This window comes from Cryptomeria japonica, chromosome 3 (genome assembly GCF_030272615.1).
Source record: "Cryptomeria japonica chromosome 3, Sugi_1.0, whole genome shotgun sequence".
In the NCBI taxonomy this organism is placed as follows: Eukaryota; Viridiplantae; Streptophyta; class Pinopsida; order Cupressales; family Cupressaceae; genus Cryptomeria; species Cryptomeria japonica.
In genome coordinates, this window is record NC_081407.1 from 40,478,750 (window position 1) to 40,503,971 (window position 25,222).

Here is a 25,222-nt window from a genome sequence, read left to right on the forward strand (position 1 = left end):
ACTCTTTGTTACAATAGCTCTACTCTGTGTGAAAACAGAAGTGCTATTTAACACGAAAGAGCAACAATATAGACAATAGCGCTAAAGTATCAATTTGCAAAGGTGCTAAATTGAGAACAAAAATGCAAGAGAATGACCTGTGTGTCAATTAAAACATTCAAAAGTTAGTAGTCTTCAAAATGATTGCGTGTTCGATTCACGTCAGGTTCACCAAATGATGCTTTGCAAAAAGGATTAGAAAATCTGTTTGATGGCAACACACACAAGAGCACAAGAAACAAACGTTAGTGTTAGCAACAAAAGATTATCCTAAACAGGCATATCAAGAGAGATATTAAGCATGAAATAGAAAGCATATAAACATAGAATAAAATAGCTAATCAAGATGCTCATGGTTGCTCCTCCCTTGTTCCTCTCCTCTCCAAGTCCCAAATGAGTGTAGCTCTCAGCTTTTAGCACTAGCCATGGATGCCATATGGAGATTCAAGATAGTTGAATATGATAAGCAAATGCTATGCAAGTGTAGATAGTGATGCTATGAGAAAGCTCTATGCTAATGCCAGTATAACAACAATACTCTAATGCTTCCCTTTTTGCTTGAGGAGAAGGGTTTTATTTATAAAAGAAATGGGGAAATGAAGGGTTAAGATTGAGTAATCTTAACAAGGGTTAGGATTGAAAGATATTCAATCCATGTGAGACTTTCAACCCAATCCCATGTTGACAAGTGTCACCATGAGGAGGCTTGAGAGGAGTGATAAGGAGCATTAAATGCTTGAGGGGACATGATGGTTACCCTAGTCAAAGAAATAAATGCTTTGAAGAGACACATGGGTTACATGAGGGTTAAGTTAGGGGTCAAAGTCCTTAACCATGGGTGCAAGTGGAATTAACCATTAATGGTCATGTAAGAGCCATAAGTGGTTTGGAAGACTTTAGAGGTTAATTTGTTGAACACACAAAGCATTAATTGCTTTTCAAAGACTTTGGAGTTTTTGAGAATTGACTCCAATTTGCTTAGGAATGTGACAATATTTAGGGGATGGATTAGGTTAATTAGGAAGGGTTTAGAAGAATCTAGAAGGGGTTTAGGCATGCAAGTGGATTTTGTAGGAAAATGCAAGTGGGAGAAATTTTGGTATTTTCAATTAAAATAAAATTATTTATTTCAATTAAATGGTGTAATTTGCATTTGGATAAATATTCAAATAAATATTAATTTATTTAAATGAGAAAAAGGAAGATAAAGCATTAAAATGTTTGAAGACTTTGAGGGAAGGAAAACCATTAAAGTCTTAAGAGGGAAGCCATTAAGTTTGAAGACTTTAAGAGAAACCATTAAAGGTTTGAGAAGACTCTAGAAGGAAGCCATTAAGTTTGAAGACTTTAAGGGAAACCATTTAAAGGTTTCAAGTGGGTGAGGATAAATAAGATTTTAAATAAATAATTTATTTAAAATAGTTGTGCAACTTGCATTTGTAGGAAAATACAAGTGGGTGGAGGATAAAGGTGATTTAAATAAATGATTTATTTAAAATAATTGTGCAACTTGCATTTGTAGGAAAATGCAAGTGGGTAGAGGGTAAAGGTGATTTAAATAAATGTTAATTTATTTAAATGTGAGAGGTGGGATTTTGGGGGATTTAAATAAATATTAATTTATTTAAATGTGAGAGAATATTTAATTAAATAAATATGATTTATTTATTTAATTAATGGTCTGAATTTGGTTAAGTGAATTAAATCAAATAAATTGAATAATTTATTTAATTAATAGGAGAAGAGGGTTAAGATGAATTAATTAAATATTAATTTAATTAATTATTAATTGATGGTTAAATAATCAAATAAATACTAAGTATTCATTTAATTAAGTGGACAAATTTATGTGACTACAGGAGGTTACCGTTAGATGTCAAGCCGCACCTTCGTAACCTGGGGTTGATAGTCAGTGATTTTCCTGCAATGTTACGATGGATTTAATGATTACTGATAGCAATTGGGTGGCATCATTGCGACAGTCAAAACATGATGCTATCTCAAGCCACAATCCTGTGATTGGTGGCCAACAGTTAAGTGGATGCTAGGTCGCATCCTTGCGACTTCTTTGTAATTGTTTTTGGCTAAGTTGTGAGCTCGCGATTGATGGGCTTTCTTAGGTGGTGGGGTTGACAGACTTCATACGTAACGATGGTCGTTTGATTTTGCTTGAGGAAAAGATCAACGATGATGTTAACCAGTCATTATGAGGGTTTTATTGATGCATCTCAACCATTCATCCACATGCTAAAGAAAGATGCAGTGATCAAGATTCAAATTTGAGGATGAATGTTGGATTTAAAATAGTACCATGGCGTTTGTTGACCTTCTGGGTCGGAATTGAATGCGGGTCTTATCAATACACCAAATTTGATGAGATTGTGTTCCCAATCGCTTCCAGATGCTGCAGGACAATCACCATTACTCTTTCCAGCCATCACAAACATTTCCTAGGACCGATTGTGCCCATTTATTGCACATAGAGACTTTTCGATCTGAGAAAGGATATCAGAAGCCATCTAGATGTAGAGCTCCCTTGATTTTTAGGAGATTATTGTTCTTTCCCATGTCTAGTCGCATCTCAAGGATCCTCCCTAACTCCACAGGACATTTTCAGACATACAATAATCAGATCTAATTTGGTTTCCTTTCCTCTGTAACCTAACCCTAGTTGGTTAGGGTTTTTGAACTCAATGTAAATCATAGTTATGCCTGAGCTATAAAGGCAATTTGTAACATATTTTAAGGGTTCTTTTTCCTTTTCGCTTACAAAATTCTATGATTTCTGTAACTATAATTGCCTTGTTTTCATGTTAATAAATTGTATGTTTTACCTTATCTCTATGTCAAATACATTGTGTGTTATTCACCTTTTATTTACAATCTTTCTTTCTCTGTTTCTGAATTGAAGATTATGTTAAATGTGCTTATGTGTGTTGTCTGAGGATATCTCTCAATCCCTCTTAGCATCAAATTAGGTTCTAGCCTTTCTGTTTTCTTTGGAGATAGCTGATAGATTGGGATTTGTGTATGTCCTTGGGTGGTTTATTGATGTCTTGTGCATTCACAGGTGGGGAAAGAAACATATTTCAATCTAGGTACATCACCTCTAATTTCCCTTTCAACATTTATTCTCCCTTTTCTTCTGCAAGTGTTAGATCAAGCTTAGGAGTAGGTTTTACAAGTGTTGGGTTGGTCTAACACTGCAACCTGATTGGAAAGGATGTTGACCTTCTCTAGAGATTCAACCTCACATGTGCAAGGTCCCACACTTGGAGGTAGTTTCCATGTTTCACAAGGTTGTTGAATGTTAGTGTTCAACAAGGGTACAAAATTTTGTGACAACAGAAGTCTTTGGCGAGTGAGAAGGTTTTAAATGCAACAACTTTACAAATCAAGTTAGAATTTCCACAGGGTCCATAGAGGAGTATACCAACTTTGGCGATAGATTTGATATCCTAAAATCCATTGCATCTATGAAGAGGTTGTTAGTACTAATGATTTGGCCCCATATCTATCATTATTTTATATTGGTGATGATAAATGTCTTATGAATATTGTATTGAATGTAATAAGGAATGTTGTGAATTTATCTACGAAAATAAAATTTTGATGGTAGCACAATTAGAGAGGTTGGAAGCCCTCAAAAATTTAAATTCTCTATATTTGTACCTATTGCTAGGTGACAATGTGATTGAGGATTCACGACAACAAATTTACTACGTGTTGGTGAATCATGAAAAGAGTTCTCTTTCCATTCCATTGGATGTTATATTTTGTCCACTAATATAAATGTTTTAGTGATAATAGTCACTTTTATCCAAAAACAGGAAAAAAGAAAAAGAAAAAAAAAAAACTCTCTCTAGAGGAAGCAAAGGAGAAAATGAAAAAATGAAGGAGGAGATGCTAAATGATTTTTTAGATGGATGATGAAAATAAAAACAATGATGTGCTTGTTATCAAGAAAAGTGGGGAGACATAGACCAGAGTTCTAATTTCCAAGTATTATTTATGTGTTGTATTTATATTCAACACTCGGTAGTAGTAGACGGATAAGACATTAATATATAATTTGGAACAAACAAGGTAATATAATGACATATAAACATAAATTAAATAACCTTCATACCATAATGCACATAATATACAACTTCCATATCTTCATATAGATATCAATTCACCATATGCATTATCTCTATGCAATTCTCCTTTCCATTATGTTGTATTTCTTATAGATCCTTCATATCTTACTTCTTACATATATTTTCACACCTATCTCCTACTCTTTTATTACATATTATTCTATGTATATAATGAGATATGTCCCTTATAATATGCATCTTATCTAAGGGGTGTCTTTCTATCCAAAAGCTTTGCAACCTCCTTATGGCAGTTTGTGATAGGATATTCACCTGTATTCTCTTCATTGGTGTATTTTCTACTAACATTATCCCCACTTCAAAATTTTATTCCGTCCTCGAGAAGACTCTATCTTAGGTTATACAGAAACATTGATTTGTATATCTCCTTAAGATTGGCAAAAAATTTGTTCTAGTGTACCTTTTCTTGCTAAAGAAGTTGATTGTGACATTAATTTATATAAGGAGGCCCACTTCTTTAGGTAAAGCTATGGGGATATGAACATGCTCACTTAGTTTCTATATATCCTTTGATATGTACTAATCTCAGACTAACCACTTCTCTTAGTTGTTGAAATTTTTGCTTGGTCTACTCATGTTGATCTTGTAGTTATTGGAACTGTGCATGCAAGGCTTCCATTTGTGCTTTGCTTTATCCATCTATATTTGTCGTTGTTGTGAATGTATGAAAATGTGAATCTAAGTAAGTAAAAAATTTCAATGCACTATACAAACTCACAATCCACACAATCATGAAATGTAGCCTAAGATCTATTCGCAAATCAAATAATAAATAATCATACGAACACAAAAACCTTGGGAGACTCCATTGTTGTTTGACATTTGCTTGAATGATTTGATATGTGGGTTTCTCTTCAACGTAGCATGACCATGATTTCACAATGATATGATAGTGAAGGATTTATGCTTGACAAATGCTTGATAGTTGCTAGCTTTTGATAACGATAATGCTTGATAATTTGACTAAAGTGTAGGGCTCAAAAGTGCTAGCTATGAAAACATGAATATGAGTGAAGGTCTTATTTATATGCCTCACATAACACTTGATCAATGGTATAGATTAATTGATAAGATCAATGGTTGGGAAAATTTGAGAGAGAGTAAGACCTATATGATGCACATGGATTGATGAGGTGGAAGGATAGAGAAGGTGTTTATGCATAGATGAAATAAATAAAATAATTTATTTATTTATTTAAGGTGGAAAAATTAAATAAACTATTTCAATTTATTTAATTTAAGAGAGAGGTGTTAGGTAATCAAATAATTTTGAAAATGATTCAATAGGGTTACTAATGATTCAAAATAGTCACAGATGGAAATTTATCAAAAAATTAATTTACTAAGTTTTTTTTAAGACTCACAAAATCATGTTTTCAAAGGTCTTCAAAATAGAATTTGCCAAGTTGGGGTAGAAAAATAGATGAATTTTAAGATAATTTGAATTTGAAATTCAAGTGACCAAGGTAAGTATGGACAAATTAAGGTTCAATTAGTAGAGGAATTGTGCAAATAGGAGGGAGAGATTTCAAAACTAAACAAAAATGCAAAATCATGGGGGTGGCATGTCTTGAGAAGAGTTGTCGTGCATCTGAGACGTAGAGGTGGAATGCAAAGTGCCATGCAGATGGCATAGGATATTGCATAAGGCCAACAAGAAAAATTACTTCGCTAAGATAAACTTAGGTTATGGACGATAAATTGCTTGACACTTAAGTTTGATGGATACAAGTGAAGCTAAGAGATAGAAAGGGGAAGGACCATCACAACGAATATCCTCGTCATAGGGGAAATCACTTACCACACAAAGGGTGAGAGTTATGAAAATTATGTTAGTAAATTTGATGTTTAGGCAATGTTATGGTTCAATAATACGATGCTAAACTATATGAAGGGCTAACACACATGTAAGAACAAAAATTAGTCTATTAATCAAATGCAAGGTGAAGCATATGAATGGATAATGGAGTGGATGGAAAGAAAATGTACATGATGAATAGGATAAGATAAATGGGAATGGAAAGATATTGTGCTTTGGTTATGCTAAACAATGTGAAGAGCAATCCTATTTTGATATAGCAAGGATGTTATGCATCAAGGTATAAGGAACCAAGATGACTTTGCATTTTTGCATGGACTAGGAATCTATAAATAGAAGGGCGCCCTTTACTCGTACTAGGCAACACAAACCCTTGTCAGAATATGTGAGTAAGATGGACTTAAAACATGATAGTCCAAGTATATGAAGGGTAATGAATGACACGATATGCAAAGGACAAAAGCTCATGCTAGAAGCTATTCTAACACACACAAGAAAAGTGAGGACCAAAGTAGTGGAGCAAGAAAAACCTACAAACATGACAAGCACAAATGCAAAGACCATGCCCCATTCTACGTCACTATAAACACACCAAGATACGGAATGATGTAGCCAGTTTAAAGCATAACAATAACCATTGATGAAAACACAATAAAACAAGAGAGTGGATCAACTTTGTTCACTATCTCCTTATTTCTAATTTGTTTCTACAACTAAAAAACTTACAATATGTAGCTAATCCAAAATTACCCTTTTTGGCAGTTTTTAACAAAAAAAATTAGAATTTGCCATTTTTGGTCATTTCCAAACTTATTTGAAAAAACATAGAAACTTCCAAATTTCTAAAAAAATCAACCACGACACAAATTGCCATATAAATAAATTACAAAATCAAAGATATCTAAAAAAAAACCCTAAAAATTTGATCTAAGTGGGGTCCAACCGAACTAGTTTCAGGCGACAATCCAAACAACTCCTCACGATGCATCTCCTTGTCAAATTTCATCTTCATTGGGTAAACAGGTCAAAAGTTATGACCCTGCAAAGATCCTGCATCACAGAAGATCTACCCATGGTCTCAAGAAAGTATGAGAAATGGAACAAGAGATAAAGATCAAATATCAAAGCTCAAGGAGAAAGACAAAACTATAGCTAGAAAATATCAAAAGATAAATTAGAAAGTGAAAAGACCAAATGGCAAAGCAAGCCAAAAAGCCAACACGTCTTTTGCTAAAAGGATAAGCTCAATGTAGATGGATAATGCCTAATATAGGAAAGATACATCCATCAAGGTATAGATAGCTAGATAAGGTCTGATATAAGAAGGAAACACCTCGTCAAGACAAAGATAGTTATATAGGTAATGACACATGAGTGAACCCACAATAGTGGGTTACACTTTTTTGGACGAAAGAAATTGACTTTATATATGTGATAGAATAGGCAAGAAAGATACGCAAGAAGCAAGCTTAGATCAACATCAGTCATTCATTCATGATTATTGTGGAAGTTCCAATACTGTTGTCTTGTGAAGTGAATAGTTTTGATTTTGGTGTTGTTGGATTTAATCTTAGGTTTAATTTAATTTTCTCAAGATAATGATGTAGATCCACACCCATGAATAGGTCAACAAGATGCCCCCATTTAGGGTTGAGGTAATATGGGATAGGATGGAGAGATAGAGCTTGTTTGTGATATGATTGATTTTTGACACAAACCTTGGGCTTATGAGTTTTGACCTTCTTCTTAGAGCAATGACAATGATGACTTTGATGTGCTTGGGAATAATAGCCAAATGTGAAAGCTAAGAGATAAACTAAGATCAAAGGTAAGATGAAATATATATGATGAAGGATATGGATAAGATAAGCAAGATCAAAGAAAGGGAGGTGGAATATGAGATATTGATGGATGGTATAACTTAAGGGTGCATGAAGCTTTTGCATAAACAAGTTTTGATGCTAATTTAGGTTGTGTTTTCATATGCTTTGCTTGGATAGGTATGATAGGATTTTGTGGATATTTAGGATCATGATGGAAGTTAGGAGGGATGTTAGGATCTTGAGATGTATATGGAGGAACACTTTGATCTTGAATTATGATGGAATCATGAGGTGGAGTGAAAAGGATACTTTGCTCTTGAGGTGACATAGAGGATATACCTAAGTCTTGAAATGGGGTGGGATTATGGAGGTCAAAAAAGAACCCGTCGATCTTTTGATGGAACAAATACATTGGCATTGATACTGTGATCTTGATTTAACATATTAGCTTTACATGTTATTTTCTTGCAAAGGGTATTTTGATTATGGTGTCGAAGGGGATCATTGGATGTTATGGAAGGTATAACTTTTTCTAGGTGAGCTATTGTGTAATCATAGACCATGGAAAAATAATCAATTCTTTTTAGAGGAGCTACTATTGTTAGTTGAATGTCTTGAGACCAATTTTGGTGGTATGGGGAGTCTATTCAATAGTAACATTACCATTGTTTATGAGGTCCTGGATAAGATGTTTCAATTTCACACAATTTGTACTCTTATGCCCTTTGATTATATGATAATCACAAAACTCAAGGTCTTTATAGCCTGGTGGTTTAATTGCTGCTTCTTGATTTCAAACTTCAAGTAATGTAATCATTTTAGCTTGAACGAGTTTTTACAAGGCACTTTCAAAGGATTCTCCATGAGAGTGAATTTTCTTGTTAGAGTGTTGTTTTTCCTAAATGTGTTATTTTGTCTAGAAAGGGTGATACCTTATGTGTTTGTTGATATGTTTGATGGGGTTTGAATAGATCTTGTGTTTGCTACCTCACCATCGACAAGAATCTTGTTTTTATTAGATGTAGAAGGGTTGCCCTTGTTGTCTTTATAAACCATCACAAGAGCTTTATCACTAAGAGTCATTTCAACGTTTATCCCTTTTCTATTGAGCTTGAAATATAATGCACTCTGGTTCTATTTGATTTGCTCTTAATGTGTGGATTTGTCAATAAACTAGCATAACCTTGTTATTGACAAGATTCTTGTTTTTATTATATGTAGAAGGGTTGCCCTTGTTGTCTTTATAAACCATCACAAGAGCTTTAGCACTAAGAGTCATTTCAATGTTTATCCCTTTTTTATTGAGCTTGAAATAGAATGCACCTTGGTTCTATTTGATTTTCTCTTGATGTGTGGATTTGCCATTAAACTAGCATAACCTTGTTATTGACAAGATTCTTGTTTTTATTAGATGTAGAAGGGTTGCCCTTGTTGTCTTTATAAACCATCACAAGAGCTTTAGCACTAAGAGTCATTTCAATGTTTATCCATTTTTTATTGGGCTTGAAATAGAATGCACCCTGGTTCTATTTGATTTGCTCTTGATGTGTGGATTTGTCAATAAACTAGCATAACCTTGTTTTGGTAGTAATAAGATGATCAAAATAGTAGGATAAGTTAGATATGATGTCAAGAGATGATTTGGGTTGATTAAAGACCTCCTCATATAGAAATCATAAGAGACAAAATCAAGGGTTGTGGTTAAGAGGTTAAATGGATGGCTTAGATTGAAAGAGGATTAGGATTAAGCTTAAAACATGCAGTGATGTGACAAGTGTCACATGATAGGCATTATATAGGGCTTGGGGACAAGGTTTTGACAACATCCTTATGGGAATGGTTAGGATTAAGAGATTTAAGTTAAGATAGATGGGTGGGATGTAAAGTTGGTTGACTTTTGAAAGGTGTCTATGTTCAGTGAGTGGGGGACAAGGCTTAGCTAGACATGTGAAGAGGACAAGGTAGGACTCTATGTTCAGTGAGTGGGGGACAAGGCTTAGCTAGACATGTGAAGAGGACAAGGTAGGACACTTGTCATAGGACTAGGAATTTAGATTATGATCCCTATGAACAAGATGAAAGGCTAAGATTGAATGAACAATGATAAAGGAAAACTAGACATTGTGGAATTAATTAAATAAATAAAAGCTATTTATTTAATTAATGGGATATGATAAAGGTGAAATAATAAATATTTATTTACTTAATGGTATTAGAATAGGAAAAGGGATTAATTAATTAAATAATAAATATTTATCTAATTAATGGGTTAGGGTAGGGTAAAATTAGGTGTGGCTAAGTAAGGGACAAATTTAGGTGTCTATACAACTCTTCTATGATGGTAATTCATATGCACATATTATTGCATTTACTCTTATTTGTATGTTTTCCATCTAAGCTTTCTTATTCTCCCCCCTTTTTTCATATTTCTAGAGTCTTATCTTGTTCTCCATTTCTTGTTTCCACTTCCTTCTTTACCATATAATGCAAACTATTGAGTATTGACTTACACATATTCTCTTCATATAAGATTTTTTCTATCATAGTCATTCCAATTTGCAGATATATAAGATTAGTAGAGATATACATATTTAGTTATTTTTATTGGACATACTCATATGAATTTACTTGTTAGTTATCATGTACCTCATTCATGTTTACCTTATTTTTGTATACTCAAATTTTCTCATATGTCTATTCATTGGTTGTATCTTACTCGTCTATTAGTAGAGATGCACATTCCATTACAAGAATCTTGATATACTCAAATTTTCTCATATGTCTATTCATAGGTTGTATCTTACTCGTCTATTAGTAGAGATATGCATTCCATTACATGAATCTTGATAATTTTTTCTCTGTACATATTTAGTTATTTTTATTGGACATACTCATATGCATTTACTTATTAGTTATCATGTACCTCATTCATTTTTACCTTATTTTTGTATACTCGAATTTTCTCATATGTATATTCATTGGTTATATCTTACTAGTCTATTTTATCCTTTGATTTTCTTTCCTTAAACTTAATTTCCTTCTCTCCCTTAAACCCTCTTCCCCACTTTTGTCCTTCATTCTCCATTTGCTTCCTCCCTTGCACATATTTATAAGTCTATTTCTGCAATGTATTTCTCCAATTCCTCATCTTGATGATGAATTACTAGTCTAATACAGAAAATTGATAAAAAATCATACATAATTAATTCCAAAAACTATATTTCCAATACAACAGAGTCTGATAGAATGCATAAAACAAATGATGTTATTTGATTTCTTTTCCTGAAAAGACAATGCCAAATGTCCTCATTAATTTAGCTGTGTTGCATGAGTACCCGTACCCAACCCCCTAGAATGCATACTGGAGACTGGTACGTGTCTCCCGTACCGGAGACTCATTAGGAGACGTCTCTACACATAGGAGACTCCATGTCAATGAACCCTCCCGTCTCCACCCTAAATAACACGTGCAAAAGTCAAAAAGTTTGTCGCGATGCATGGGCAGAAGCAAAAACCACTGACGTGAGCCCCATTTTCAGACATTTGTATGACATTTTGATTTGACTCATTTCACATTTGTGTACTTAAACTTCAAAGTGAATGTTAATTCTTGTTTTGAAAGTTCAATGTCATTATATTTTCAAATTTTCTATAAATTATTAAATTATATTTAAAAAAAAAATTGGCATCTCCAAGTACCCCCATTTCCTATTTTGAAAAAATAGGCGTACCAGTACCGGTACTAGTCTCCAACGCCTCCGAGTACTCCCGTACCCATGCAACCTTGTTTTTAAGTGATTAGGTAGTTGGGCTTAAATATATAGAAATTAAAAAAATTATTTCTTTCACCCCTAAAACAAACCTGTATTATACAAACCAAGGAAGAACAGTTTTTCCTATTATTTTTATGTTTCTAAAATTAATCATTTAGGTTGTACACAGTCAAGACTAGGATTTTTTTCTTGCAATGCCTTGTCTCAAATAATTGAAAATATACCCATGTTCCGAGGGTTGAAATAATAATCTTGATATCACTAATGCCAAATTACAAAGCATGAGCAAAGGTTTCATAACCAAACCATGCAGGGTCACTTCCCTAGAAACCAGTCACCTTCCCTAGAAACTAGTCACCTTACAGTGCAAGGATGTTAATGAATAGAGAAGTCATTTCAAACCAGGATACAAGACATTATAAATGGTTAAAAGTATTCATCATATGTGCATTTTTCCAATAAAAGAGAATTATGTTATTGAGAGGATAGGGGCTTCCTGGATAATGATTTAAACATGAGCACCGTCAATAAACCTTTAACAGTGGCTCCTAAAGGAATATATGAAAATTTTAATGAGATATAGAAGGCTCCAGTTGAAGCCAAGATATAAGAATGGAGTCCTGATGATTGTGGTCTAGTGGTTGAGACTAGGCAATATGAATATATGCATTGCAGAGACTCTTGTCTACCATGGATAAAGTGCTGAATCTATTAGATCTTGACAATGCTGGTTTTCTATGTTTTCCTTATTGATCACTTGCATGATTGGAAGTGAGCAACAGGGCTACAAATGATGCAGAGACTCTTGTCTACCATGGATAAAGTGCTGACTGTATCAGATCTTGACAATGTTATTTTACTTATTGATCACTTACATGATTGGAAGTGGGAAACAGGGCTACAAGTGATGCAGACACTCTTGTCTACCATGGATAAAGTGCCGACTTTATTAGATCTTGACAATATTATTTTCTTTATTGATCACTTGCATGATTGGAAATGGGAAACAGGGCTTCAAGTGACTCAGAGATTCCTGGTCTCTGATCTGCAACCTGTTAATCTCACTATGGATTAAAATAACAAATTCAACAGACTAAAGAGAATAAGGCAGAAAGAACATTCAGTACTCAATAAATATTCTAAAAAAGACAGAGCGGTTACAGAGGCTAAATCATATTATAGCAGGCACTGTTCCAAAATTCTAACTTTAATCTCATTTAATAAACATGCATTGTTACTTACAGCCCAAAAAGGTACCAATAAGTAATGACTCTTATTTGCACTCTCCAAATCTACGAAAAACATGTGGATGACAGCTGTTTCCCCTATCCCTCAGAAAAAGAGCAGTTAACACAATTGCTATTCAATTTCTAACACTGTTCAGTAACCTATTTGGTGGAATTTTGAAACTCCTAGTTCAAAGCTAGTTTTATTCAAAATTCATATCTGTGAAAACCAAAATGCCTAAAAGGTCCAAGAGATAAATTTGGGTAGATGGTAGAACCATCTTTTTGACCCAGAGAATAAGGCTGTGGCATGCCCTTCAACCAGGTTAGATACCTCTCCAATATTTCATATTTTTCTTTTCCTGATTGTATTTTGTTTGCTTCTGTCGCTTCCTTTGTCTTATTTATTCTTTCAACTTGGTTATCCTCTGTTTCACATCATGAAACAATTCCATCTCAGCATTCACAACCGTATCCACAGCTCTCCTCTGAGCTATCCAGAACTTTTCTCAATAACTAAGGCTGTCATACAAACTCTCCACTCCAATAGTTTTTGGAAGCTCTGATACTGGAATGACGCAGACACTCCTTGTCTCTAATCTACAGCCTGTTAAACTCACTATAGGTTTAAAAAACAAATGCAACAGACAAAAGAGAATGAGGCAGAAAGAGCATTCAGCACTCAATAAATATTTAAAAATATAAGGCAGTTAGAACTTATGAATTATTTTGTAACAGAACCAATCCAATATTCTAAAGCTTTCTCATTTAACAAATATGTAAATAGGCATCAGTAAGTAAATGACTCTTGTTTGGACTCTCTAAATCTTTAGAAAGCATGAAGATGACAGATGCTTCCGTTACCCCTCAGAAATAAAGCAGTTGCACACATCTGCTATTACAAGATTTGTGGCCTTAAAAGGCGATTGCAATTGAAAGTTTGGATGCCCATGGACAAAGTGGCAATTGTGATCTTGAATCGCATGTTTTAAAGGAGAAAAAGGCATACAAGCTTTTGGAACTAGCATCAATTGGAACCCCTATGGGCTTTATAGCAGCTAGCTTCTATATTGAACAACCACCAAATTAATATCACTAAAAAATTCTCTGATCATGTTGGTTGCAGCCATTTTCAATCATTGCTGACTCTGTTCTAATTATGTTTGAGACTTTGATTTATGATTAACATACATAAAGACTTTGCATTTTCAAAAAAGATTCATTCAGGATTAAAAAGCAGAAGTTTCATCAATCCATAAATTTCCCTCCAAAAGAAAGGAGTTGAGATTTCATGAATTCCAGATTAAAATAATTGCTTAGAATATGACCAAATACATAGATAAAGTTCCTGAATAGCTGAGGAGAAATATATATTATTAAAATATGTTCTGAAAATAACATAATTCAAACACTAAAGTCGACCTCATCCGAGAGGAGGAAAATAAACTACTTTATATGATTGGATTAATCACTAGCCAAGGTCACTGGCAATGAAGACTACGTGAAACAATCACACAAATAACAACCCATCACACCTGTGATTATGGTTGGAAAAGGAAGAGAATTAGTTCATAGAAAATAATTAAAATGACTAGTCCTGGAAAGACTGATGCTGTTCCCTTTGGACCACCAGAAGAGTCAAAGAAAGTACTGTATAGAAATCACTTTGATTTCAAAACCTATTTACAGGGGTCTAAGAGAGTTTCAGCACAGACATCTGCAACGTGCTCTTGGATTCAGTAACTGGTTAAGCACAACAAAGCCCAGTTCAGCACTTGATTGATTGATCAATTTGATTTTTGTTTCAAAAATACAATCAGTCCAAGTGCTTCACAAAAAGTATGTTGGGGACTGCCTTTTCCTGCTTCCACCTTCTCCATACAATTCATTCCATTCCTTCAGTTCGTTCATTCCAGCACCTTCAGATGAAAAACTTGGGGAGATCTGTTCAAAAGACAAGTTCTTTTTTCAGTTAGATAAATTGCCTGATTAGATAGGATTGCATAGCCTTGCAATGAACAGTCATTCACAAAAGGATTTATGAATTACCTGTTTCTTCGCTTCCCTCAGGTCCTCCATTGTTAAAGGTCTAAGTTTAATGGCAGGTTCCTCGGTTTCATCCTTTTTCTCATCCTTCGTCTCCTCCCCTTCCTTGCTAGGCTGCTCAGAGGAACTGGTTTCTTGCCCATCCTTGCTAGGCTGCTCAGAGGACTTTGTTTCTTCCTCATCCTTGCTAGGCTTTTCAGTGGATTTTGTTTCTTCGCCATCCTTGCCAGGCTTCTTAGAAGACTTTGTTGCTTCACCATCCTTGCTAGGCTGTTCAGAGGAACTTGATTCTCCTTCTTCCCCTTCCTTTTTCTCCATATTTTCCTTCTTAGCCTGGACAATCAGGGAATCCCACTAGGTTTTCATAATTCTATATAATACATAAAGTTGATTGGGCAAAAACAAAGAAAACACAGAGAGTGAACCCACCTTTTCTTTTTCTATTTCTTTCTTTAGTAGCTCTCGAACCGGGCGGTAAGCTGCAGTTGTGCATATGTTCTGCATTTGCATCCCAGGGCAAAAAACTGTCAGACATAGCAAGGTGTGCATCTTAAATTGTATCTGTTATGCTGAAAGATATCCAAAAGACAATGTGTCAAATCATCTCACTCAAAGTGGCTAGATTGGAAGTTGAGGTAAAGTGGATCAAAGGTATTGTTTCACTCATAAGTTTAACCTGGATGCATTGGTAGGCATCATCATTCAATGTTGCCTTACAAAGTTATCCTACCTGGGCTGATGAATGTGCCTCTTGACACAAGTAAGACGAAGTACTGAATGGGTGCTTTTTTCAGGCATCATTCAATGTTGTCTTACAAACTTATCCTATCTGGGCTGAAGAATATGCCTCTTGGCACAAGATGAAGTACTTCCTGGAAATCAAAAGATTTGCTTTGACATAAGAAAGTAAACCAAGGGGCATAAATACTCACCTTGAGATCACTTCCAGTATAGCCCTCAGTCATTATTGCAAGCTCCTTGAAATCAAATCCTTCCTCGATATTCTCTTTTGCCAGCAGTGTTTTAAGAATCTTTTCTCTATTCTCAGCATTTGGGAGTCCTACCATGATTCTGTTAAAAGGCCATCAAAAGGACATACACTGTTAGATGAAACAAACTTAACATTAATCTAAAACCAATTTTAAATCTTTAGCATATAATAGAAGTAGAACAATATGCTTGAAAGTTATATTCAGATTGAAGTAATGTTTCCTGGATCACCTTCGCTCAAATCGTCTGATTATAGCTTCATCCAAATCAAAGGGCCTATTGGTTGCAGCCAAAACAAGAACACGCTCTGTGGACTTTGATAGCAAACCATCCCAGTGAGCCATAAACTCATTCTTTATCTTTCTCATTGCCTCATGTTCACCAAATCTAGACCTCTGGCCTAACATGCTATCAACCTGCATAGACAAACCAAATATGGATTGCAAAAATTATCACAGTACCTATCCCAAAGAGGAGCTCCTCAATGAATATTGCAAAAGATCTTGGCATCTTAGGAAAGACAATGTCAAACCTCATCAATGAAGATAACAGTAGGAGCAACTTTGGCAGCCAATGAAAACAATGCCCTTACATTCTTCTCATCTTCTCCAAACCACTGCACATTAGAGAGTAATGAACTAGTAAAACTTTTCATTTACTTATGGCTTCACAAGCTGCTTCTTTTTAGCAAGCAATCAATAAGGAAATATGTAGTCTGTACCTTTGAAGTTATGGTAGACATTGAGACATTAATGAAACTAGCATTGGCTTCAGTGGCAAGGGCCTTTGCCAACATTGTTTTCCCAGTCCCAGGTGGTCCAAAAAGTAGAATGCCTCTGCATGGCTGCATATGATATAAAAACAAGGGGCTACTGTTTAATACTATACATTACAGACCACTCAGAGTGTTCATGCCAAAATGTCAAGTGATATTTGATACAAAAATCATGGACTTTACCTTCAGAAGCCCCCCTTTAAACAAGTCTGGACGTCGTAGAGGAAGCATTACAAGTTCTTGCAATGATTCCTTAACATTTTCCAGTGAACCAATATCATCAAATGTAACACCAATTTTGCCTGCGGGAATGACTTCTGGCCTGAGTTTCTTTTCAAAATCATTGTCTGGGGCCACCTCCTTTCACAAATTAGGTCATTTGTATCAGTATAACTAGAGGTATTTGTAGATATAAATTCATGGCAATAGGGGGTAATAGTAAACTTACTGGTTTTGGTGTAGCTGCAGGAGGGTTCCCATCTTTGGTGTTATCCGCTTCTTTCTTAGATGCATCCCCTTTAGAAGCAGAATCTGATTTCTCTCCTTCAGACTTATCTTCGGTAGAAGGTTCCATTTTTGCTTCAACCTTCCCATTTGTTGGGTCCCGAAGCAAAAAAATAGTGGGACAGAAGTGAGATAAGGAAGATGAACATCACTACATCCCTAACAATAAATTCCAAATGTGTGAGAAGAAAGAACAAGTTGATCCAACCTGTGGGGTTTCTCCATTGGACTCCATTTGCAAAGTGTCTTTACCACCTAATTCTCCTGCTCGGAATATGTTTAGACCATGTGCCAAACTATGCATTACACCAAATTGCACGTATTTAGTAGCAAAATCAACAATCATAATAAAATTTACTGGATGGATAAGAGATTAGAAAAATACCTTTGGGATGAAATAATAAGCCTTCCACCACGGTAATTAGGCTCCTCTGTATTCATGAGGTGATGGGAAATGGCAGAGATCACAATTTCCTCAATGTCTACAAGAACAAATTGTTAGTTTAGAAAGAATCACTTGAGATGAAGTACAAGCCATTACCATTTAAACCATTTGATGGAAAAGAGATCCAGAAAACTCACAATTACTGAGAAGCACTGTGTCACCAAAACAAATGCTACCTAGATCATCGCATTCAACGTCATTTGCTGCAAGAACCTATTAAAAAGAAAGAGAAATACATAGCAATTTGTAAAATCTGGAAGATGCATTAAACTATAAACTTTTGTATTGCCTTAAACTATAATCTTTTGTATTGCCATGTGGTTGTGACCTATTTGCAACCTTACCTCTGATACATGGTTCCTGTTGTCCTGGAACTGGATTGCTTTCATGTCTTCTTCAAGTTTGCTCTTCCAGCTTTCAGGTTGGGTATTGTCTTCAGGGGGCTTTATATCAATTTTGTATGGGAACAGCAGTGACATTTTCTCCCCGTTTTCTTCACAGATTTGTTCATCCAAATCCAGAACTCTAGAACCTAGAATCAGGATTGGTCCAGAAAGCTGCTTTATCATTTTACGAAACAATAAATAGGTCTTTGGTCCTCTGAACATGAGTTTCTCTACATCCCGCAAATACAGAATCACAGGGCTCGTCCTTGAGACAGAAACCAAAACCTACACAAATTGTGCAAAATATTTAGTAACTAGTGATGGAAGTTAATGATTGATTAATGGTATGGATAATGCTCTGGTTTGGATTTTAGAATTACCTTGTAAAGAGATTGCACAAGTAGTTTGTCATCAAAAGCCCAAGAATTTGCTCGCTTCAAGGAAGCTGCAACCACATGACCACATGTTCAAAAGTTAGATAGAACCCTCTAGAGTCTGGCTATTAACCACCACTCCATAATTCAAATGTTCAAAGAAATTACTTTGATTTGTAGGGATCATTGATGATCCAAGTCTTGACAAATCAGATTCTGTTGCCGAGGCACTCTTACTGTTCTGAAGGCTACTTGTGCCTTCAGAATCCCTATAACAGTTAAGATGCAATATGTCAGTAGAAAATAACAGAATAATTATACTTGAAAGGTCTTGTTGAGATTCAGAGTTAGAAAGCATAGCATTTGGGGATATGGAAAACCTATATACCTTGCTTTTGACTCCATCCTGCTATTTTGTCGCCGAAGATTGCCTGCAAGAAGACCAGATAAAAAATATAACATCTATGACATGTAGTTGATAATAATACAAATTAATAACAAAATCATCTTAACCAAAATTCAACATGGATAGAAAGATATTTAAAATATTTGAGGTACCAATCCCTATGTTTCTAGCACCCACGTAACAGTTGCAGAGAGGTATCCAGAAGATTTAAGGTGGCAATCCCTATGTTTTTGGCACCCATATAGTATACTCTGGGACTGATCAAATCGCGGGTATTGAAACATAAGGACTAACTCAATCATGTGTACCCACTATGCAGTGCATTGGCATCCTTATGTGCTCCCCTCTCTCCTGGCATAAATAAACAAAGCTCCTAAACCCCACCAGCACCCAACAAACCTGCTTTGCAATTGTTTGGTTCTGCACGCCCTGGTAGAATGGAAAAATTCTCAAGAAAACTATTCATGCAGTCCAATGCAGTCTCAGAAAAGGACTTTGATTCCTGTTAAGATAACACCAGAAAAGATATTCAAGGACTTAGAATATCCTCTAAGCTGCGAGAGCAAAATATAACTATCTTTTCTTATTCCAGGGTTGAATTTTCTTACAGAATCTGCGCCTCCACCATGTTTCCTTTGCAACTGCAGTAAAATATAAATGTAAAGAAACATATTCAGCAAAGAAATTAGTATGTAATATGAGACAGAAGCAACTGCTAGAGGATCCAAAGAATAAATATCAAAATTTACACCAAGGGGAAACAATATCACCAACTATAAAATGCACTGGCCATCCAGAACTTTAGAAGTGTTTTCATTTACACACCTTCAAGCAGAAGTCAGTGGCATCAAACAAAAGTAATTTTGCTGCAAAGTAATGTGATAATCCCTTGGCAAGTGTTTGAGGGTAGGGCTCTGCACATAAACATTCCATATTATACATTAAGAAAACACAATTTTAATTTCCATTACTTTCAAAAGAAGAGAAAATGTATGAAATGTGAGTTTTAAATGTGAGAAAGCTATTTTAGGGCTCAACTATAAGATCAAGGCTTCTTAATTTAGCTTATTTTTAGCTGGTAAGTCTCAGAGATCAAATAGTAACCTTTGTCCCAATCTAAAGCTCATATGTGGAGAAACTGTCAGGGGGTTGTGGGTAAGTACGACTGGGAATAAGATGTTGGCTCTATAGGTAGTCTTGGGGATCCAAGGATCACACCCAAACCCATTAAGCCAACCTTTCTAATAGGATAGTCTTAAATCTCCAGATCTGGCAAGAGGGTGTCCCTACCAATTGGGCTTTAGCTAAAAGCCAATAGAGTTACTAACTTCCTTGTAAGCACTGGCAACAGAAACAAACAATGTACCTACTATTAAACCAACAAAATACTATCATGGGAATGCTGCATATGTTTCCCCAACATCTGTATCTTTAATTACTCAATAGAAGAAAGTATGAAGAGGAATACTAATATCTTTGTAGTACAAGCTTAACACATAATAGATCCAACTGAAAAGTGAAATCAAGTCAAACAGCAAAAACCAAAACATATAAGTCGATGGAAGACAGGTTCAATTCAAAGGATATGAATCAAACAATTCAAGAATTTATTTAGCAAACACCTGAATCCATATTTTTGAGTTTATCACAGAATATACACGAGACGTTTTACAGAAGTTAAACTTTTTCTTTCTGACTAAATATTTTTTGGTCAGGCTCCAACTCCCCCTAGACTACAGCCTCACGGTGTTGAAAATTCACTTAGCAGACACATATGAGTTCATGTATTCTAACAATTCTAAAAAGTTGTTACATAAAAAATATGTATCCTGGAATTGATTCCACAACTTAAAAAACCTCGTAGCATATCTGCGAAGGCAAATACCATCAATGCCACCATTCCTAAATACTTGGAGGAACTCTGCACTTTTAATATGGTGCAAATCTAGTTCCTTGAAACCTAACACTAAAAGTATTTAGTTTATCCAGGGAAATTTCAGTACATTGAAAGTGTCATATAAATCCTACAAATATAAAGTGAATTTACAAAGTAAAATGTACATGTAGATTCTTACCGAAGAGCCTAAACAGCCTTGTGGTTGTTTAGATGGGGAGAAGGTTCCACCTAAAATACTAGGAGGGCTAAACTTATCGATACATAGTTCATTTTCCTTTCAAGCGATAGAAAAATATTCCTACTTTGTTACAAAGGTTCGTAGGAATATAATATATACTTTCCTAATGTCAAATATTTGGAGAGTAAAATATACAAGCAAAGCCCACATACGATTCCCAAGCTCAATAAATAGCCTTCAATAAATAAAAAACTATTGGTATGGACCCAGTCAAAGAATTCCTAAGGGATTTAGAATTATCTGCGGCTAGAAAACAGGAATAACCCCCGAATATATAGAATAGTAAAACAGGGGTCAAATTCAAGGAAGATCAAAGAAATGGAACCTGCAGGTCCAGAAAGCAAAATTGCGCGGCTTGCGGGTGACAGATTCCGTGTATATTTGGAAAATTGCTCCTGTTTTAAATAAACGAACGCTGCGCTCGTTAACAGTGCCTTGGTCTGCTCACTGCACACACAACATTAAGTCCCAACAAATATTTCAATTCTTTTCACATTCAATTATGAAATTTCAACAAAACTTCGATCTTCTTTCTGTAAAATGCTAATCAATGAAAGATTGGAAGGACATTCTTTAGACCTACAACAACATGAAAATTGAAATACTATAAATTTGCCAGCTAAAAACAGAGTATTTATAACATGTTCTATGATCTTTTGATTTGCATACAACAATAAATTTAGAAGTAAATGTCTATATTTTGCTGTGAAATGCAGAACATCTGTAACACTAGGGGAAAAGCATTGAAAAGCTGTCAGGTCTATACCGATACAAGTAATTACCAAAAGATTCAATATTTTTTTGTCAAAATATATACATATTTTGCCATCAAATTTAACAAACATTTATAGCTAGAAAACCTTTCCTCAAGTGATTCAAATTTCCTATATAACATATTGTACAGGATGGCGTACATGCACTCCAAGCTCTATGAAATTCAATCCAAGATCTCTGGAATCAATCTACACATTAAATGTTTGGAAATTTTGGCTAGTTTTGTGTACACCTTTCCTTTTCTTGATGCACATACTATGTTAAATTTCAAAAATCGTGTCAAACACAAACCCACACAGGCACAATTTTTAACATCGATATAGATTTGACGATCTCCAGCTTTCAAATTATACATTTCCACTAAAGGACTTGTAGCTCTAGTGGCAAGGCAGCCTAACTCACAGAGCATAGTCATGGAAAGCTCTAAGGATGGGTTCTCTGCCTAAAGCACAATGGAATAAAACAAGCCATACCTCAAATCACAAAGTACTAGTAGCTACGGTGTCTTGATCTTCTAGTGTACCCAGTACAATCATAGGAAAGCTTTTGGATACTTTCTTTGCCAGACCCTAAAGCACAAAGCAAGCAAACAAGCCACGCCTTAACTGTAATTCATTATACGTATTTCCAGAAACAATCATTTGTTGGAAGAAACGAATCATAACCAAAAGACTACTAGCTTTGGTGGCAAGGCCACCTAACTTACGGAGCATAGTCATGGAAGGTTCTTAGGATGGAGCATCTGCCCAAAGCACAGTCGAAGAAATTAACAAACTATACCTCGAATTACAAAGAACTAGTAACTATGGTGGTAGTCTGGTGTACCCATTACAATCATAGGATATCTTTTGGATACTGTCGTCGTCAGACCCCAAAACACGAAGCAAGCAAACAAGCCACGCCTCAACAATAAAGAACAAATAGCTATGGTGGTAGCCTCACCGGACATCCTCACACACCCAGCAGAATCATAGCAAAGTCCTAGAATGGCGTCTTTGCAACACCCAAAGCACAAAGGAAACAAACAAGCTATATCTCAAACTACAAAGAGCTATGGAATAGAAGAATCCTAGCCAGCAGAGCATAAGCATAATAAGGCTTTTAGCTTTGACTTCAGTTAGGAATGTCAATTGTTGGAACATCCCTATATTTTTGTACTTAGGGCTTCCCCCCTGGCTCTGATCTTATGTTACTTTTGGTACAGATCAGTCAGAACTCAAATCTAACACCACCTATAAACTGGTGGATAGTCTATCGACAAGCTACTAGCCTGCTAGCCCTCTTTAATCTGGAATATGGATTATTGCCTCTATGAACTCTAGCTGATGCACTAAAAGACATATTTTTACCAAAATACAGCGTTGAATTCCAAAAACATCATGTTTCCTGTCAAATACGCATTTTCATTCAGAAAAAAATTCCCACACAACAAGAAATTCCTCTTTTACAATTAAATTCCAAATACTTACTTTCCTCTGATGCAAACATTTCTGTTATAGCCGTAAATTCTAAACCTACGCAGTTAGTGTAAACACACATTTGTAAAACTTAACAAAAGTCTTTCTCTTACCTCAGATAATATGGAAATTCCTCGAACGTAACGTTGCAGGATTTCCCGTCAACAACCTGATTCGTAAGCTCGAGCTCCATGAGTTTTTGGTAATTGACGGAACTTCCAAGCGTTGTCAATTTCTGGAAAGTTTGCGAACGTCCGGTAGCCAGGCCTAGTCCCAGGCCGACTCCGAGCCCCACGCTCAAGGCTGACATCAAAACATTTTTCTGCTCCATTATGTTATGCAGATCCAACAGAGATTCGAACCAATGACCTCAAAAATTCAATTTATCTGTTTATATTATTTCGCTTAGCAGGATTTGAAGTCACGACTTCAAAATTCCTCCCAACAATATCACTTGTGAAATTCCACTTTCCAGGATCCCAGTCTCTATAGAGCAAAATGATTTCGTGCAGTTTCAGCTTTACGACTTTCAAGTCCGCAACTTCAAAGTCTAAAGCACAAAATAATGTTTGAAATTTCAGCTTTACGGCTCCGATGGCTGACGTTTCAAAATCTGTGGAACAAAATCCTTTCTCAAATCTCAACCTCAACACTTCAAGTTTTGGAATTTTCACCTTTACGAATCCGACAAGTGCTGCAAATTCTATTGAAACAAAATAGTTTACGAAATCTCAGCTTGAAAAGACCTCAGACATCAATTTCTATTAAAACAAAAGAATTTCTGAAATTTCGCCTTAATAACTTAAAAATCTTGCTGTTTCGGAATCAGACAAATTTCTGACACTTTAAACTTTGTGGCTTCAGGGGCCGAAGCATAAAATAATCTCTACAACAAAACAACTTCTGTTTTAAGAACCTCCACCTTACGATTTGGAAGCCTAAAACATAAAATTCTATTGACCAAGAACAAACTGAAATCTCAGCTTTGCGTCTAGGAGCCCTGAAACTTCAAAATTAAACCAAACTTTTTCTAAAATTTTGGTTTTCAGACTTCTCAGAGTGCAAGGAACTAAATCTTCCAACCCCAAACGACTCAGCAATCTCTGTAATTTCACGTTTCAATTTGATGGATTCGAATGCTGAAGCCTCAAAAAAAACAGAACATAAGCTTCGAAAGGACAAAATAATCTCTCTTTCAGCTTAACTAGAAGCGAGAACTCTGGCTAGCCTTTTTATTTTCCACAATTGTTATGTGACTCTCTCAGGCTCTTCTGACGGGATATTTATAGGTCAAACTTGCCGTGAAAAAGTTTTCGGCAAACTCGGCAGCCGTGATTTTGCTTCTGGCGATTTGTTTGGTGGTGGGCCCCTAGTTAGACGGTGAGCACGTTCTGGTCAGTGCCGTGATACCAAACAGAATGGCGGCGCGTGTAGACCTTTTTGTTGGTGAATTGAATTTCGTATGGTTAAATTTGATGGCTGCAAGGTTTTTGTTTTTTTAAACAAGTGGATTTTGGTTTATTAACCATGATAGAGATCGTAGTTTTTAAATTATAATAATAATCATAATTTTAACACATCTCTTGATATAATGAAGTTAAAGTTCTTTTTTAAAGAAAAAATAGATTTGAAGTTTTGATATTCCAAAATAATGAGATTAAAATTGCAGTTTATGAATTTGGTCTAATGAATATTAGAAATTTTGTATTTATACATAGTTTTAAATGTTAGATATTTTATTGTAAAATATAATCAATGGTTTAAGAAAATTATATTTGTAAATTTTATATAAATAAAAATAAAATTTGTAGGGAGTACTTTTTTAACATAAGAAATTATGATTTATCAAAATTCAATTGTTAATAAAATTGATGATAGATAAGACATTCTTTTGATTGTTTAAAATTTTGTTGATGTATGGGGCAAGCTAGCCTCAGATCTCTCACCACCTCCTCCTTCTTGGTTTTTTTGTTTTATGTTGTCTTCATTTAGGTTGATGTCTTCTTGGACTTTAAGGGTGTGACTTTTTCTATGCGTCTTTTTAGTGTGAATATGTGGTAACATTAATTTACAATAGTAATATAGACACT

At 35.1% G+C, this 25,222-nt stretch overlaps 1 protein-coding gene across 2 annotated transcripts; it reads right to left on the reverse strand.

The window, feature by feature from the left end:
- Positions 1-14,180: 14,180 nt before the first annotated feature.
- Positions 14,181-24,390, reverse strand: LOC131033346 (uncharacterized). Of its 2 annotated transcripts, none has more exons than XM_057964560.2 (21): positions 23,246-24,390; positions 21,227-21,348; positions 19,592-19,680; positions 19,375-19,407; positions 19,166-19,268; positions 18,749-18,791; positions 18,529-18,629; positions 18,367-18,431; positions 17,945-18,271; positions 17,738-17,813; positions 17,541-17,637; positions 17,364-17,451; positions 17,100-17,237; positions 16,835-17,011; positions 16,598-16,720; positions 16,409-16,492; positions 16,108-16,292; positions 15,819-15,957; positions 15,316-15,384; positions 14,890-15,219; positions 14,181-14,784 (listed from the first exon to the last, which is right to left on the reverse strand). In XM_057964560.2, exons 1-21 carry the CDS (start codon positions 23,461-23,463, stop codon positions 14,671-14,673), a joined length of 2,721 nt encoding a protein of 906 aa, XP_057820543.2. In that variant the 5' UTR covers positions 23,464-24,390; the 3' UTR covers positions 14,181-14,670. The 2 variants fall into 2 exon arrangements, with proteins under 2 accessions (XP_057820543.2, XP_057820546.2); XM_057964563.2 differs by having other exon boundaries at positions 16,835-17,008; positions 23,246-24,389.
- Positions 24,391-25,222: the final 832 nt, after the last annotated feature.